General features: G+C 38.3%; 4 protein-coding genes across 6 annotated transcripts; 2 read left to right on the top strand and 2 right to left on the bottom strand.

The window, feature by feature from the left end:
- The first annotated feature begins 2,010 nt into the window (after window positions 1–2,010).
- On the top strand, window positions 2,011–5,561 carry LOC9303123 (pentatricopeptide repeat-containing protein At4g35850, mitochondrial). Its single transcript, XM_002869010.2, has 13 exons — window positions 2,011–2,226; window positions 2,386–2,524; window positions 2,687–2,849; window positions 3,053–3,118; window positions 3,220–3,317; window positions 3,489–3,606; window positions 3,689–3,895; window positions 4,022–4,098; window positions 4,293–4,386; window positions 4,651–4,716; window positions 4,818–4,895; window positions 4,987–5,088; window positions 5,190–5,561. Exons 1-13 carry the CDS (start codon window positions 2,199–2,201, stop codon window positions 5,286–5,288), a joined length of 1,335 nt encoding a protein of 444 aa, XP_002869056.1. The 5' UTR covers window positions 2,011–2,198; the 3' UTR covers window positions 5,289–5,561.
- Window positions 5,490–7,508, bottom strand: LOC9305127 (ras-related protein RABB1b). Its single transcript, XM_021018603.1, has 6 exons — window positions 7,207–7,508; window positions 6,980–7,119; window positions 6,648–6,730; window positions 6,094–6,298; window positions 5,913–5,981; window positions 5,490–5,830 (listed from the first exon to the last, which is right to left on the bottom strand). The coding sequence occupies exons 1-6, from the start codon at window positions 7,250–7,252 to the stop codon at window positions 5,738–5,740; spliced, it is 636 nt and encodes a 211-aa protein (XP_020874262.1). The 5' UTR covers window positions 7,253–7,508; the 3' UTR covers window positions 5,490–5,737.
- Window positions 7,509–9,003: 1,495 nt separating this feature from the next.
- Window positions 9,004–10,847, top strand: LOC9303122 (pentatricopeptide repeat-containing protein At4g35850, mitochondrial). Of its 3 annotated transcripts, none has more exons than XM_021019403.1 (6): window positions 9,004–9,111; window positions 9,253–9,689; window positions 9,845–10,287; window positions 10,389–10,466; window positions 10,581–10,682; window positions 10,778–10,847. In XM_021019403.1, the coding sequence occupies exons 3-6, from the start codon at window positions 10,150–10,152 to the stop codon at window positions 10,820–10,822; spliced, it is 363 nt and encodes a 120-aa protein (XP_020875062.1). In that variant the 5' UTR covers window positions 9,004–9,111; window positions 9,253–9,689; window positions 9,845–10,149; the 3' UTR covers window positions 10,823–10,847. The 3 variants fall into 3 exon arrangements, with proteins under 3 accessions (XP_020875062.1, XP_020875064.1, XP_020875063.1); XM_021019405.1 differs by having other exon boundaries at window positions 9,028–9,689; window positions 9,845–9,938; window positions 10,232–10,287; XM_021019404.1 differs by having other exon boundaries at window positions 9,030–9,689; window positions 9,845–9,938; window positions 10,222–10,287.
- Window positions 10,848–10,898: 51 nt separating this feature from the next.
- On the bottom strand, window positions 10,899–12,337 carry LOC110226766. Its single transcript, XM_021019402.1, has 2 exons — window positions 12,070–12,337; window positions 10,899–11,978 (listed from the first exon to the last, which is right to left on the bottom strand). Exons 1-2 carry the CDS (start codon window positions 12,115–12,117, stop codon window positions 11,253–11,255), a joined length of 774 nt encoding a protein of 257 aa, XP_020875061.1. The 5' UTR covers window positions 12,118–12,337; the 3' UTR covers window positions 10,899–11,252.
- Between the last annotated feature and the right edge of the window lie 1,127 nt (window positions 12,338–13,464).

Below are 13,464 nucleotides of genomic sequence, written 5' to 3'. Positions count from 1 at the left end.
GCTTTATCTTTCTCAAGATGCTAACTCGTTGATGCCTAATGAAAAATACCATATGTCCTATCTTCTCTTGGGCAAGAGATCAATGAATTGTGTGTTTTAATATTTAAGAGGTCTTATGCAATATATTATTATTCATTAGGCACCCACGAAAAAGCATTATGAGAAAGATAGAGACTGATCAACATAACCATATTATTCGTTTTATTTTTTGTGTGTTTTTACACCTCTCGCCCAACTAGTTCGCCCTAGCCGCCGTCAAGTTTTTTTGCCGCGATCTGACCTCTCCGGCTTCCGGCGTTTATCGCTGGAGTCGTGAGAGGGTCGTCCTTTGTGTGTTTCCTTTTTCCTCTTAGGATCCGAGTCAACCTCAGCCTTTCCTCGGCGTTTCTTGTTTCGAAGGTTTCGGAGCGGCTCAAGATATGTATCTTTCCAGTTCCGGTAAGATCTCCCCTGAGTATTGTCTCCTTTTGGCTTGTGATGGTGCTTCGCGTTTTGGTCTTCTCTCGTCGGTGGCTTCTTTGATCGGAATCTCAGATCTGGGTTATTTGGACCTTTGTCATTCGATGTTGGTAGTCCAATTGCTCGTTACTACTGCGGCCGAGATGTTTGTGCTACCTCCTCTCCAGCAACATCTGACCTTCGTTCTTTTCCGTCGATGGGTTTGTTGATGCTGGTCTCCTGTTTTTATTTCAAGGTTGTTGTAGTTGTTGGTTCTGTCTTTGGGATAGTTTGGGTCATGGTTTTGTTCTCTGTTCTCTCATGAAAGCTCCGGGGATTGGTCGTGTTGGCTAGGTTTTGGATAGCTTTCGTTTTATCCCATCTTTGTTCGTTGAATCTTTTAAGTTTGTCTCCTTCCACCGCCTCTAGCTTAGACTAATAAATAGGTTTTCTCTCGTGGTCTGTTCGTTGTCTGTTCTTGTAAGGCTAACCTTTCGTGGGATGCAAAGTTCTAGACTTAGGCTTGTTCGGTAGAAGACTAGGTGGTTAGGATTTAGATTCGCGGTCGTTGCTTATTATGTTCGGGATATTCGTTTTTAGTTGGGTTATTTATTCGCGGTTTCCTCTATCTTTGGTTCTACTCCGTTTGCGGTTGTAGTTCTTCTTATATGCGACTTTTGAGCTCTTAGTTCCGCGACTAGTGCTCTCCTCTGACTTTCCCAGTAATTTCGAGAGCTTGACCTTTTGACTTTTGTATTCTATTTTGTGTTTCCCGTGTATCGGGCTTTAGCTTCCGGAGATTTCTTTGTTTTCCGCCGGCTTTTGTATTTCAAAAACGCATTCCAAAAACGTATTCCTCCCTTGTATCCCACCTTTGTATTATATAATGAAAAATCTTTCAGTGAAAAAAAAAAAAAAAATTGTGTGTTTTTACTTTTTAGTGTTCTTTTTTACTTGAATTTAAAACACAAACATTAATTATATGGAACTTTATAAAAACTTTAAACATTTATATCAAGAGTAGCCTGTATTTAACGTTGTATATGGAACTTTATCTATGATAACTTAATTTATAAAATATGAACCACAGCTTTTTAATCACGGGAAGTATCGACTGAACCACAACTTGTTCATATATCACTACCAAATTCTAGAAGTGTTGTCGTGTGTTGATTGAAAAGTGTATTTGAAATTCGTTTTCGAAAAAGTGTTTATGAAATTGCACGAGCTTTGATTAAAATAACTGTTTCTTTTGGTCAATAGTTCTCACTTAACGCAAGAAGAACAAATACTAGTTGTCTTCACGTGATCTTCCGACAGATTCAAAGTTTTAATTAGTTGGGACATCCCCAACTGTAAATATCCTTTTCTCCCTCATCATCGTTTCTTCTTCGGTACACGTGGCAGCCACGTGAACCACTCGATAGCCACGTGATCATCGCCATTTGGTCTGCAAATTAAGCCCAATATAATCCATCAAGGCCCATATAAAGTCAGCATATATTGATCTAAGCTTTTGAAATTCCGATCCATTAAATCTAACCGGTTAGATTTGTTTATTTTCCGGTTTATGTTTATTCCATAAACCCTGAGGCCTGAGCTGCTATATCCTTTTACCGGCGGCGGAACTCGATTATGCATTTTTCTCTCTCTCTCTCTCACTCTCTTGTTGTCTGAGACTCGCCGGAAAAGCTTGTTTATTTGGTTTCTCTTAAATTTCCGGCTAAATTTCTATCGGAAGTAAGAAACTCACGTGAGCTATGAAGTTCCTCATTCAATCCATTTCTGGTATGCTTTTATGGACTTTTCATCCTTGTGGCTAACTAACTAGATAGATCCCATTTTGCATCTGTCATGAATCGATCTTTATCCCAGATTGCTAATTTTGATTCAATCGAGTGCGCATTCGTCATTTCTTATGTTTGGTTTTTGATTCGACGGAAACAGGGAGGAATCGATCTCTGGTTCGAGCTCTAGTTAGTCGGCGTTACTTCGCTTCATCGCCAGAGGAACTCGCAAAGAAAAATTACGCCAATGATCTGTCGGAATACAACACCGCTGTCCATTCCGTCACAGCTCAGCGCAGGTTTTGTCCCCCTTTATTTGTATAGCTCATTGTTTCATAACATAACATGGAGGGATTCACTATGAATGTGATGAGATTGAGAACTTTTCTTACCATAATATTATATACTTGGTTACTTCATTGGTCCATATGTGTATATGACTTTGTTTTTCTTTTTGGTAGGCACTATTTGCTGAGGGATGTTTATGATGATATGAAGCTAGATGGTGTGCAGCCTACAGCTGATATATTCCATTCTTTTGTTGTGGGAACGATGAAGGGTGCTCGGTTAAGCGATGCTTTCTTTTTCCGTGAAGAAATGAAAGCCATGGGAATTGCTCCTGATGTATGTCCTATGATCTTGTTCTTTTTTGCTCTTACATTACATAGAATAAACTCTTCTTGTTGATTCCTGTTCCTAAGAAAAGGTAAAATATACTGAAAATTTAGCAGCTGATTGAGCGATTTCTTGTCCAATGATTTAGACCTTACAAAATGAGTCGGTTCATCCGTGGCTTGTGTTTGTTGACCATGCGTTCATTCTTGTAGGTGAACTTGTACAACTTTTTAATTTCCACATGTGGGAAATGCAAGAATGGAAAGGAGGCAATCCGAGTATGTTTATCTTCCACTTGCTTTAATATGAGACTTTTTTCTTTTTTACATCCCTTGATTTTCATTCATTAACGAACTTTTTGTTTGCGTCTTACTGTAAGGTCTACGACGAGATGAAGCGATATGATGTAAAACCAAATGGACAGACCTTTGTCTGTCTGCTCAATGCCTGCGCTGTTTCTGGCCAATTAGATCTTGTGTAGGTTCTACTGCTTCTATTGTCTTTTGAGTGCTCACTAATCGAAATGATTTCCTTTTATAAGTTTTATGCCACTTTTCTCTGTTTTAATTAAGTTCTTGGTTATCTCTTAAGTTCTATCTAAGAAGTGGTGATCTAATCTTTTTCTTACCGCCATCAAATAATGGTTAGGTACGCGATAGTTCGGGATATGACTGCTGCTGGAGTTGGTTTGAACCAGTTCTGCTATGCAGGACTCATAACTGCACACTTAAACAAGCAGCCAAGACCAGATAATCTTTCTACCAAGGTAACCTGTGAGGTTTCCTGTTTATTTTTCCTTTTATTTTTTCTAAAGTAGATTTCCTCACAGCCTCCTTTTTTCTCAAAAGATTCTCGAGTTTGTGGAGCAGTCAAAAGGCTGGTCAGCAATTGATTCATCAAGGAAGAGTGCAGAAGATGTGATGTTTAGCATCAGTGAAGAAGAGCTGTACAATATTCCAACCGCTGATTATGCCCACAGGACCAGGTTTTTGCAGAGGAATTTGACCGTCTACCATGTAGCATTCAGTGCTCTCGCTGATATAAAGGATGTAAAAGTAAGATGATCTGTCTATCTATATTCCAATATGTCCTGAATTTATTGGGAATTTTCTGTTCTGGGAGTAATGAAAGCCCAGTTTCGGAGTTGATTTTTGCATCTGACCAGCTTTTTCCCGTGGCAGGCAACGGAAGCTCTTCTTGAGATGCTTAAGAAAGACGGAAAAGACACTGACACTTACTGCGTGCTACAAATTATGAGGTACAATAGAGCATGCACTGTGATGTTAATTTGCATCTAGATGTTAAAACATTTGGCATTGACGCATTGTCATGGGTTAAAAGACACTCTTTAGCTACCAAATTAAATTTTGTTACTAGTATAATACATTATTAGCTGTCAATGAGAATCAAAACATGATTATCGTATATGCATCTTATTTTATATCTACGTAGGTGCTATCTACACTCGCAAGACTTTGAGAATGGTCTCAAAGTGTTTGAAGATTACATGAGCGCAGATAAAATCCCTGCCATGGAACTCTACACGGTAACACGATTATCTGACCTCATCACTGGTGTTTCTATATTCACTTTGAGAGTGAACTTCTTGTTCTCTATATACCGTGTGGGAATTAAATCTTCTATAAAACTGTTGTTCTCAATCCTAAAACCTCGCAAATGAATATAGAGATGAATCTAAATTCTCAATAAATGCAATAGTTGAAGAGAATTATGCTTCTGTCCTGTTTCCCATAAGTGGTTCAACATATCTTTGGGTGACCTGTGCTGTATCTTTGGTTCCCTTCTACAGACGCTTATAGAAGGAGCTATGACAGGACACACCGATAATGGAATGAAGATTGCTCAAGACACTCTGGTAATGCTTATTGGCTCGAGCTATGCTGAAAAAAGAATCTATGAAGTAAACAAAACACGGGCCAATGGTAGAGCCTGATGACAATTTGTTTGTAAATGCAGGTCAAAATGAACGAACGCAATTTCTTCTTAGACCCAAGAACTGGAAGCAATCTGTTATTAAAAGCCGCTGGTGAAAAGGTTAAAAATCTTGAAGTTCCCGTAAAAACTCTGAAAATACTTCATGTTATAAAGAGTTGGCTTTTAAAAAACTATTTTTCTTTTATGGCAGACGGGAGGGTACACAGTTGCAAATATGATATGGGATCTGATGCTAGCTCGGAATATTCTACCAACACTAGCTGCTGTTGAAGCTTATTACAAGGGCTTGAAAGTAAAAATAAAAATCCTTTTCCTCTAGTCTTAAAATGTGAGCACAAACTTTCTTTCTCTTGGTATTAGTTGTTGATAGTTTTTGTGGTGTGGGAATCATAGGAACGTGAAATACCAGAGGATGATCCAAGACTGATGTTAGTGACGCGCACATACAATAACTTGCGGCTTAAGGAAGGGACATTACCTAATAGGCGTTAATGGGACCAAGAGGAAGAAAGAAGATATCATGGCTTCTTCGTTTTCTACTTCTATTTGCTTATTGGGATCTCTGTAAACCATCTGGGTATATTTTAAAACCAGTTCGTTTAGATGAATAAGGAGATTTCAATTAGATGAGGACTGGATGTTATCCTGATTTGATTTCAATTGCTTAACGTTGAGAGCTTTCACTCTTCGTCATGCAAAAGCAACAATGTTTTTAATAAGCCAACGCCTGTTTGGTTTATAAAGATCAGGCTGTTCACTCTCAAATGCACCGGTTTGGGTTTTTTTTGATAAAGACAAACTGGAAAATAGAGAAGAAAAAAAAAAAGAGAAACTATACATTCTGGTGTATCCATTTGCAGAGGTAAATAAAAGCAATAGTAGTTTCTGAATCACCAGATTACAGCAGATATGTGAGACTGTGACCCTCTCTCGAGGATTTTTTAACCACAACAGCCTCCTCCCTGAGAGATCGTACCATCTCTTCCTCCAGCTGCACCTTGAGTGCGCCCGTAACCAACCTTGATGCCTGACGACTGCATAATCACATTGTAACACAATCAAGGTATTAGAACACCAGAAGATGAAGCCTACTTCCAGATTTAACAAGGAAATTACCTCGTTTGATACATCAAAGACACCATCCTGAATGTTCTGGAGGATCTTGGCAGCAGTCTTTATGAATGCCTGTTGGAATATATACGCGAAATGTTAATCCAGTAAAAGAAGACAAAACTCTCCATGTGATTACAGCCAAATAACAGGATGGGGAAGAAGAGTTGCAAGGAAGAAGTGTCACCTCCTCAACGTTTTGAGCTGTTCTTGCAGATGCTTCTAAGAATAGCAGGCCATGTTCTTTGGCAAACTGTTCTCCTTCCTCTTTGCTAACAGCTCTCTTGTGAGCAAGATCACATTTGTTCCCAATCAGCATAATACTCATGTTAGGATTTGCATGTTGCCGAGCATCCTCCAACCAGCTCGCCAGATGGTTAAACGTCTCTCTCCTGCAACCAAAAGAAGCATGACTTTTGAGTTTTGAGGGCAGAAAGATCAAAGCATGAAAAAACTTAATGATAAAACTCTTGCAATCCTTCTTAGTAAGAATTTAAGATGGATGGTTAACTTAACATCCTCCTTAACGAGCATTGCCAATATCATAGTCAAGAACTTTGTTCAGATCAAAAGTAACTTCCCAAAACATGTATCTATACGAAAAGTCCTCGGGAAATACCAATTTCCAAAACCTTGCCAACGGTTCTAGGTTTATCAGTTCACGAATATAGAACCAATGACTTCCAAAACATTGGTGGGGAATTCAGTATATATATATATGGTTGCAAGGCAAAAACTAACCTGGTGATGTCATAAACCAGTAAAGCTCCAGCTGCTCCTCTGTAGTATGATCTGGTGATGGATCTAAAAGACTCTTGTCCAGCCTATAACATCATACACTTGGTTAAATCATAGACAGCATCATAACAAAATTGAATCACAAGGCACAAAAACCAAACGTAAAACAACTCCAACCCATACATCATCATCCTGAGGATTTTCAATTGTTTCTATAAATACGCAGAAATTGAATTGATTATGACAAATAATCTTCTTAATCACATGTGCCTTAGGGTAAACCAATCCTAATCGATAAAACCAAGAGAACCTAATAAAGACCAAGAGAAGCGTACGGTGTCCCAAATTTGGAGTTTGATGGGGCGTCCATCGACGGTAACCATCCGAGCACCGAACTCGACACCAATGGTGAGATCGTGGACTGGTTGGAACCTCTTGTCAGTAAATTGCAGAAGCAGGCACGATTTTCCCACACCTGAAACGACAAAAAACAACGAAAATCGTCGATCTAACCCAGTAAATCAAAAATTGGGAATGAAAAAGATAATGATCGGTCGCTCACCTGTGTCTCCGATGATTATGTACTTGAAGAGATAATCGTACGACATGGTGGCTGATGAATTTGAGCAAGGTGGATGATGAATTTAAGCAAGGTCGATGGGTTCGATAATTGCGAGAGATAGAGAGATAGAAGAAGCTTTTTGATTGAAAGAATGAGAGGAAGAAGAGATTGAAGAGTACAAGTCACCGACGCGCTTTTTGATTTTATTGGTTTTTCGAGGTTTCTCGATGAAGAAGCTATCTATCTCCTCGTGGGTTCTCATCTTTTTATGACCTTTTACTTAATTTATTAAAAAATAAAGGGACCTGGTGAACAAATATCTGGGATGTTGAAAAACGGTCTATTTTCCCACGAGAACTATCGCATCACAATAGATAGAACTCAAAGTATGACCCTGATCTATATATCTCCGAAGCAAAAGTTATATATCTATTTCTCCCCGAAACAAAAGTTCTGTATCTAAATCTCTCTGAATTAATAGTTTTAGATCTATTAATCCACATTCCTGGGTTTCACCGGTTTACTATTTACTTAACCGATTATTAAAAAACAAAACCAATTAAACAAGAAAAAACCAGATTTCTCTAATACATTATCTCTTTCATCTCTCTCAGACTCTCACGCCTTTTTTCTCTCTCTCTTTTGCTTCATCTTTCATTTAAAATTGTGAGAATCATAAAACCCATTACGTATTCTCTCAGATTTCTCAAGGATTTTTGTTGAATTCTTAATTCTAATGCTTCTTCTTCTCAAAATTTTTTCCTTACTTTTTCAAAAAATTATGATCTCCATGCCTTACGTGATTTATAGCCAATCACGAACAAAAACCCGATAGTTGAATCAATTTTTCTTCTACTAATTGCTGCAATTTGACCGGAATCACCTGCAATTTAACCTCTATCAATCCTGACGACACCGGAAGAATTACTAAATTGGAGCTCGTGAACAAAAAGTTGCCTTAAGCTCTCAAGAAGCTAAGATTAGGGTTCTTAATCGGTCTCGGAACTTCATCAAAGACTCTATCTCTGTTTCGATTTTCAACTTGGTGAAACTACAAACTCTTGATTTGAGTTCTAATGATATCTCCGGCAAAATCCCAAGAAGTATATCTCTACTAGCTTTGCAAAGTCTTGATCTTTCCTCCAATGGCTTCTAATTTCCTCCAATAAAACCAGAGTTCTCAACTTTTTTTTGGTTTCTCTAACATAAAGAATCATGAGAACTTGCCCAGAAAATTAATCAATGTGAATGCATATAATTTTCGAATTTATGTTAAAATTGATGTCTTTGTGTGTTTACCGGTAATTGAAATCGGAGAATCATCGATTTCGAGTTTATCGAGTTTTACAGAGGAGAAGCTATACCATAAACCTTCGTAGACGAACTGTTCAATGGAGCAAATTGAAGTGCGATTGGTGGGGTTTCCTTCTCAGCCATGCCCGATCTTAATCACGGCGTCACACCGTCGGTGTGCAATTCTTTGGAGAAGAGAGATATTAAGAAAATCTGGTTTTCTCTGGTTTAATTGGGTTTTGTTTTTTAATAATCGGTTAAGTACATAATAAACCGGCGAAACCCAGAAATGTGGATTAATAGATCTAAAACTATTAATTCGGAGAGATTTAGTTACAGAACTTTTGTTTCGGAGAGAAATAGATATATAACTTTTATTTCAGAGATATATAGATCGGGGTCATACTTTGGGCTTTATCTATCGTGATGCGATAGTTCTTGTGGGGAAATAGACCGTTTTGGAGAGAAATATATACAAAACTTTTAACCAATCATTGCATTCGATGTAAAAACGTTTTTTCGGAATAAATTTTACATTTTATTCAAAAAAAAAAAAAAAAATTTTTATCTCCGCCGGTGGCCCCGTCCACTCTCCTTTCGGCTCCGCTGCATGTAAGCTTCATTGGTATTTGATGATTTAGTGGGCTTGTCTTCGATGTTGAATTGGCTTGGTTTTGGCTAGTGGATTTGTGAAACCTTGTTCCGGAATCTTTGTTTCATTTGACGACACATGTTGTTTTGTGTTTATTCCAGCTAATAGCTATGAAGATGATGTGATGCCTATCGCAACTGGGCATGGGAAAGATTTTCACTAGAAGCCGATTCCTGATTTGTAAACGAGTTGGTTTTGGCTGGAGATAGTGAAATGTAACTTAGAGAGACTGATTGTTGAGTTCTTAGTCAGATGATTGGAGATTATTAACATGTAGGAGTTTTGATGTATATTAAGTAGGTTTTCTCACAGCCTCCTTTTTTCTCAAAAGATTCTCGAGTTTGTGGAGCAGTCAAAAGGCTGGTCAGCAATTGATTCATCAAGGAAGAGTGCAGAAGATGTGATGTTTAGCATCAGTGAAGAAGAGCTGTACAATATTCCAACCGCTGATTATGCCCACAGGACCAGGTTTCTGCAGAGGAATTTGACCGTCTACCCCGTAGCATTCAGTGCTCTCGCTAATATAAAGGATGTAAAAGTAAGATGATCTGTCTATCTAAATTTCAATATGTCCTGAATTTGGAAGTCTTTAGCTACCAAATTAGCCTTTGTTACTAGTATAATAGGTTATTAACTCTCATTGAGAATCAAAACATGATTATCGTATATGCATCTTATTTTATATCTACGTAGGTGCTATCTACACTCGGAAGACTTTGAGAATGGTCTCAAATTGTTTGAAGATTACATGAGCGCAGATAAAATCCCTGCCATGGAATTCTACACGGTAACACGACTATCTGACCTCATCACTGGTGTTTCTATATTCGCTTTGAGAGTGAACTTCTTGTTCTCTATGACTCTATATACCGTGTGGGAATGAAGTCTTCTATAAAACTAATGTTGTTGATTCTCAATCCTAAATCCCCGCAAATGAATATAGAGATGAATCTAAATTCTCAATAAATGCAATAGTCGAAGAGAATTATGCTTCTGCCATGTTTCCCATAAGTGGTTCAACATATCTTTGGGTGACCTGTATATGCTGTATCTTTGGTTCACTTCTACAGACGCCTATAGAAGGACCTATGACAGGACACACCGATAATGGAATGAAGATTGCTCAAGACACTTTGGTAATGTTTATTGGCTCGAGCTGTACTGAAAAAAGAATCGATGAAGTAAACAAAACACGGGCCAATGTTAGAGCCTGATGACAATTTGTTTGTAAATGCAGGTCAAAATGAATGAACGCAATTTCTTCTTAGACCCAAGAACTGGAAGCAATCTGTTACTCAAAGCCGCTGGTGAAAAGGTAAAAAATCTTCAAGTTCCCCTAAAAATTCTGAAAATATCTTGTTGTTATAAAGAGTTGGCTTAGTGCAAGTTAAAAAAAAAAAAAAAAAAAAACTCTGTTCTTTTATGGCAGACGGGAGGGTACATAGTTGCAAATATGATATGGGATCTGATGCTAGTTCGGAATATTCTACCAACACTAGCTGCTGTTGAAGCTTATTACAAGGGCTTGAAAGTAAAAATCCTTTGTCTCTAGTCTTAAAATGTGAGCACAAACTTTCTTTCCCTTGGTATTAGTTATTGATGGTTTTTGTGGTGTGGGAATCATAGGAACGTGAAATACCAGAGGATGATCCGATTGAATTTAAGGAATAAAATACCAATATGATATTCTATGGCATCTACAATAACAGAGCCTAATATTTTGTGAGAAACAAATAAGAAGATCAACTATCAGAAATATATTTCTAGGGTTCAAAACAAGAAATAGAGTGAGACACTAGTCTTTTATAGGTGGAGATAGAGGTGGGAAAAAGTAAGGTACGGGGCAAGTGAAAGGTCTACCGAGCTTGTAATTATTGTCGATACTGACGATGCCACGATCGTGTTCTCCCAAGAAATAGACACTGTTTTTGCTTCTGCCGTACAAGCTAGCCGGGAGGCAGAAAGGTTCAGCCTTGGACAGGAAAATGCAGAGATCTCCAATGTCTTTAGTATACTCAGCGTTTCCTTCTTCGTCTAGCCTCACGACAAGGAAATGGTCCCAATCCTTACAAGTCTTCCTAATGGGCCTGCTTTCCGTGTATCACTTCAACATAAAAGTCTCACCTGTGGGTAATGACTCCACCAAGTACTGTTGCTTCCTGCAACACGAATCCAATCGCAGCAACTCGCTCTTTGTCATTTCTGGATGTGGATTCTGGGGAAACTGCAGCATCTGCAGCTTGGGTTTGTGAATGTGTCTCCCAAGATCCCATGATCCTGTGTAGTGGGCTCTAGAGGCGGGCATCGAGAACATGTCATCTCTCTTGGAGTACATTACATGGGAGGAGAAGAAGCTGGGGTCTGTGATTCTGATGTTGGTCCACTTGCAATCTCTTTGAGCAGGCCTGCACAAACTGAGTTGAGGTCCCATGAACTTGATAGCTACAATGCAGTCTTCATCCTCAGGAGAAGAGGTGGACATGGCCACATTGGTTACGATTTGGGTTTGGCAGTGAGGCAGAGTTACTAGAGGAGGCAGCGAAATTCGTTTTGGGTCTGTCTCCCATGCACATGGGTCTAGAAGATCATCTTGAAGACGCACAACGCCATTCTTCAAAGTTGCTACCCAGCCATGGGATGCTCCTATGGTTCCTTTTTCCTTGAGTAACTCCATAGGCACCAATTTTTTCGTAACCCTCTCGGTACCACCAAGAGAACGAATCTTGAGAATTCCGATATCACCTTCAATCAAAGTAGATCCCCATGGTTCTGCACCCACGATGTAATAGATGGAAGAAGATGAGAAGCACCTAGCCGTGAGGTGTCTCTGCGGAATCATTAGTTAGTTACTGATCAGACATCAAAACAGAGAAAAGAAAACACTATCCGAGACAAGACAAGAGGAGGCATCAGCGTACCCGGAGAGATAGCTTCGAGAGAGAGAGCCGGCTGAGAAACAGAGACATGGCTGCGTTTTTTTTTGGCTAAGAGCCCATGAATATCGTCTCCTCTATTAAATACAGAACAGAGGATTACCCTTGCCCTCCAAGGTCTTGCCCATTGATTGACTTTCCTAATAAAAATTAAAATGAATATATTATGAATTTGAATGCAATTTCTGTTTTTCATGTTTTTAGTTACTTAAATCCGCTAACGCTGATGTTCTTTTTTATGGTTCCAAATTAATTTTCTTATTATCGCTGACGCAATTATCTAAACTAGGTGATTGCCCGCGCGCATGCGCGGGAAGAATGCTGTATAAATGGTAAAATCATGTGAAATAAGGGATTGTTTAGGTATTACTTGGTAGTGTAAGAAAAATATGGTAAATTGTTTAGGATTTAGTGTGATAAAATTATGGAAAATGATGAAATTTAAAAAATTCAATAATATTATAAATGCTAAAAAATAATAATAAATCATCTTTTAAAATCATTCACCAACAAAATAAGAAATCAACGAACATCATCACTCCATGACATTCTCCTTCCGTGTGATGATCGGTACTTGGTCATTTTCAGGATTCCTGACATCCGATTAAGAACACCATAAACAGTGAATGTCCAGTCGCCAACTTTAGAGTTTTGATTGTAAACGGGAAAAAAAAATACTTACCAACAAAGCATCTCGTCGGTAATACTGAGATCCGGATTCAACATAATCCTCGTACTTCCGGTAACATTGGTACATCTCCACCTATGTTCTTGTGATAGCTCTAATTTCACAAACTTGATAATACATATCACTGTGTTACGTGAACGTTGCTTCCATAAGTCATAGAACTCGACTGCAAGGTCACCCGTTAAACGACACTCTAGATGGATACACCTAATTTTAAGATTTGAAGAAGTCATAAGACATTATATTCTGGTTTAAATCTTTAAAAGAATAGTGACTTACTCAGTATCACGTAAACCAAAGTACAGCTCAAAATATCCTCCTTGAGAATGTTCCACGGAAGGAACAAAAACCAACTCTCTCACGTTGACAATTTTGCCAACAACATCTATGAAACACACACATGAATAATACAGTCAGAACATGAACCGCAAATAAACTCCAAAAGCAAAAATAAATTTATAAATTAGGCTTACCAACGCAAATATTCGGATTAACAATACCACTCAATATACTCACAAACTCAGTTAGATTGAAATAGGTTCTACTGGAGCACATATTAATACTTTGCACTAAAGTGTCCGAACGAAACACAATCTTGAATCTATGCGGTACTGGTCTCAATATGCTGTTAACCCGTGATACATCAAAATTTTTAATGCTCACCCACTCATCGATTATCAATCTTGAAAGAT

Source organism: Arabidopsis lyrata, assembly GCF_000004255.2.
Source record: "Arabidopsis lyrata subsp. lyrata unplaced genomic scaffold ARALYscaffold_7, whole genome shotgun sequence".
Classification (NCBI taxonomy): Eukaryota; Viridiplantae; Streptophyta; class Magnoliopsida; order Brassicales; family Brassicaceae; genus Arabidopsis; species Arabidopsis lyrata.
This window is presented reverse-complemented; position numbering and strand designations above follow the sequence as displayed.

Excerpts from the sequence above, each read along its gene's own strand:
- LOC9303123 (XM_002869010.2), top strand. The coding sequence starts at position 2,199 with ATGAAGTTCCTCATTCAATCCATTTCTG. Across the intron at positions 2,525-2,686 it reads TCCGTCACAGCTCAGCGCAG|GCACTATTTGCTGAGGGATG; the intron begins GTTTTGTCCCCC and ends TCTTTTTGGTAG. Across the intron at positions 3,318-3,488 it reads TCTGGCCAATTAGATCTTGT|GTACGCGATAGTTCGGGATA; the intron begins GTAGGTTCTACT and ends AATAATGGTTAG.
- LOC9305127 (XM_021018603.1), bottom strand. The coding sequence starts at position 7,252 with ATGTCGTACGATTATCTCTTCAAGTACATAATCATCGGAGACACAG. Across the intron at positions 5,982-6,093 it reads CAGCTCAAAACGTTGAGGAG|GCATTCATAAAGACTGCTGC; the intron begins GTGACACTTCTT and ends ATATTCCAACAG. Across the intron at positions 5,831-5,912 it reads TCTTTGATGTATCAAACGAG|TCGTCAGGCATCAAGGTTGG; the intron begins GTAATTTCCTTG and ends GTGATTATGCAG.
- LOC9303122 (XM_021019403.1), top strand. The coding sequence starts at position 10,150 with ATGTTTCCCATAAGTGGTTCAACATATCTTTGGGTGACCTGTATATGC. Across the intron at positions 10,288-10,388 it reads AGATTGCTCAAGACACTTTG|GTCAAAATGAATGAACGCAA; the intron begins GTAATGTTTATT and ends TTGTAAATGCAG. Across the intron at positions 10,467-10,580 it reads TCAAAGCCGCTGGTGAAAAG|ACGGGAGGGTACATAGTTGC; the intron begins GTAAAAAATCTT and ends CTTTTATGGCAG.
- LOC110226766 (XM_021019402.1), bottom strand. The coding sequence starts at position 12,117 with ATGTCTCTGTTTCTCAGCCGGCTCTCTCTCTCGAAGCTATCTCTCCGG. Across the intron at positions 11,979-12,069 it reads TCTCGAAGCTATCTCTCCGG|AGACACCTCACGGCTAGGTG; the intron begins GTACGCTGATGC and ends ATGATTCCGCAG.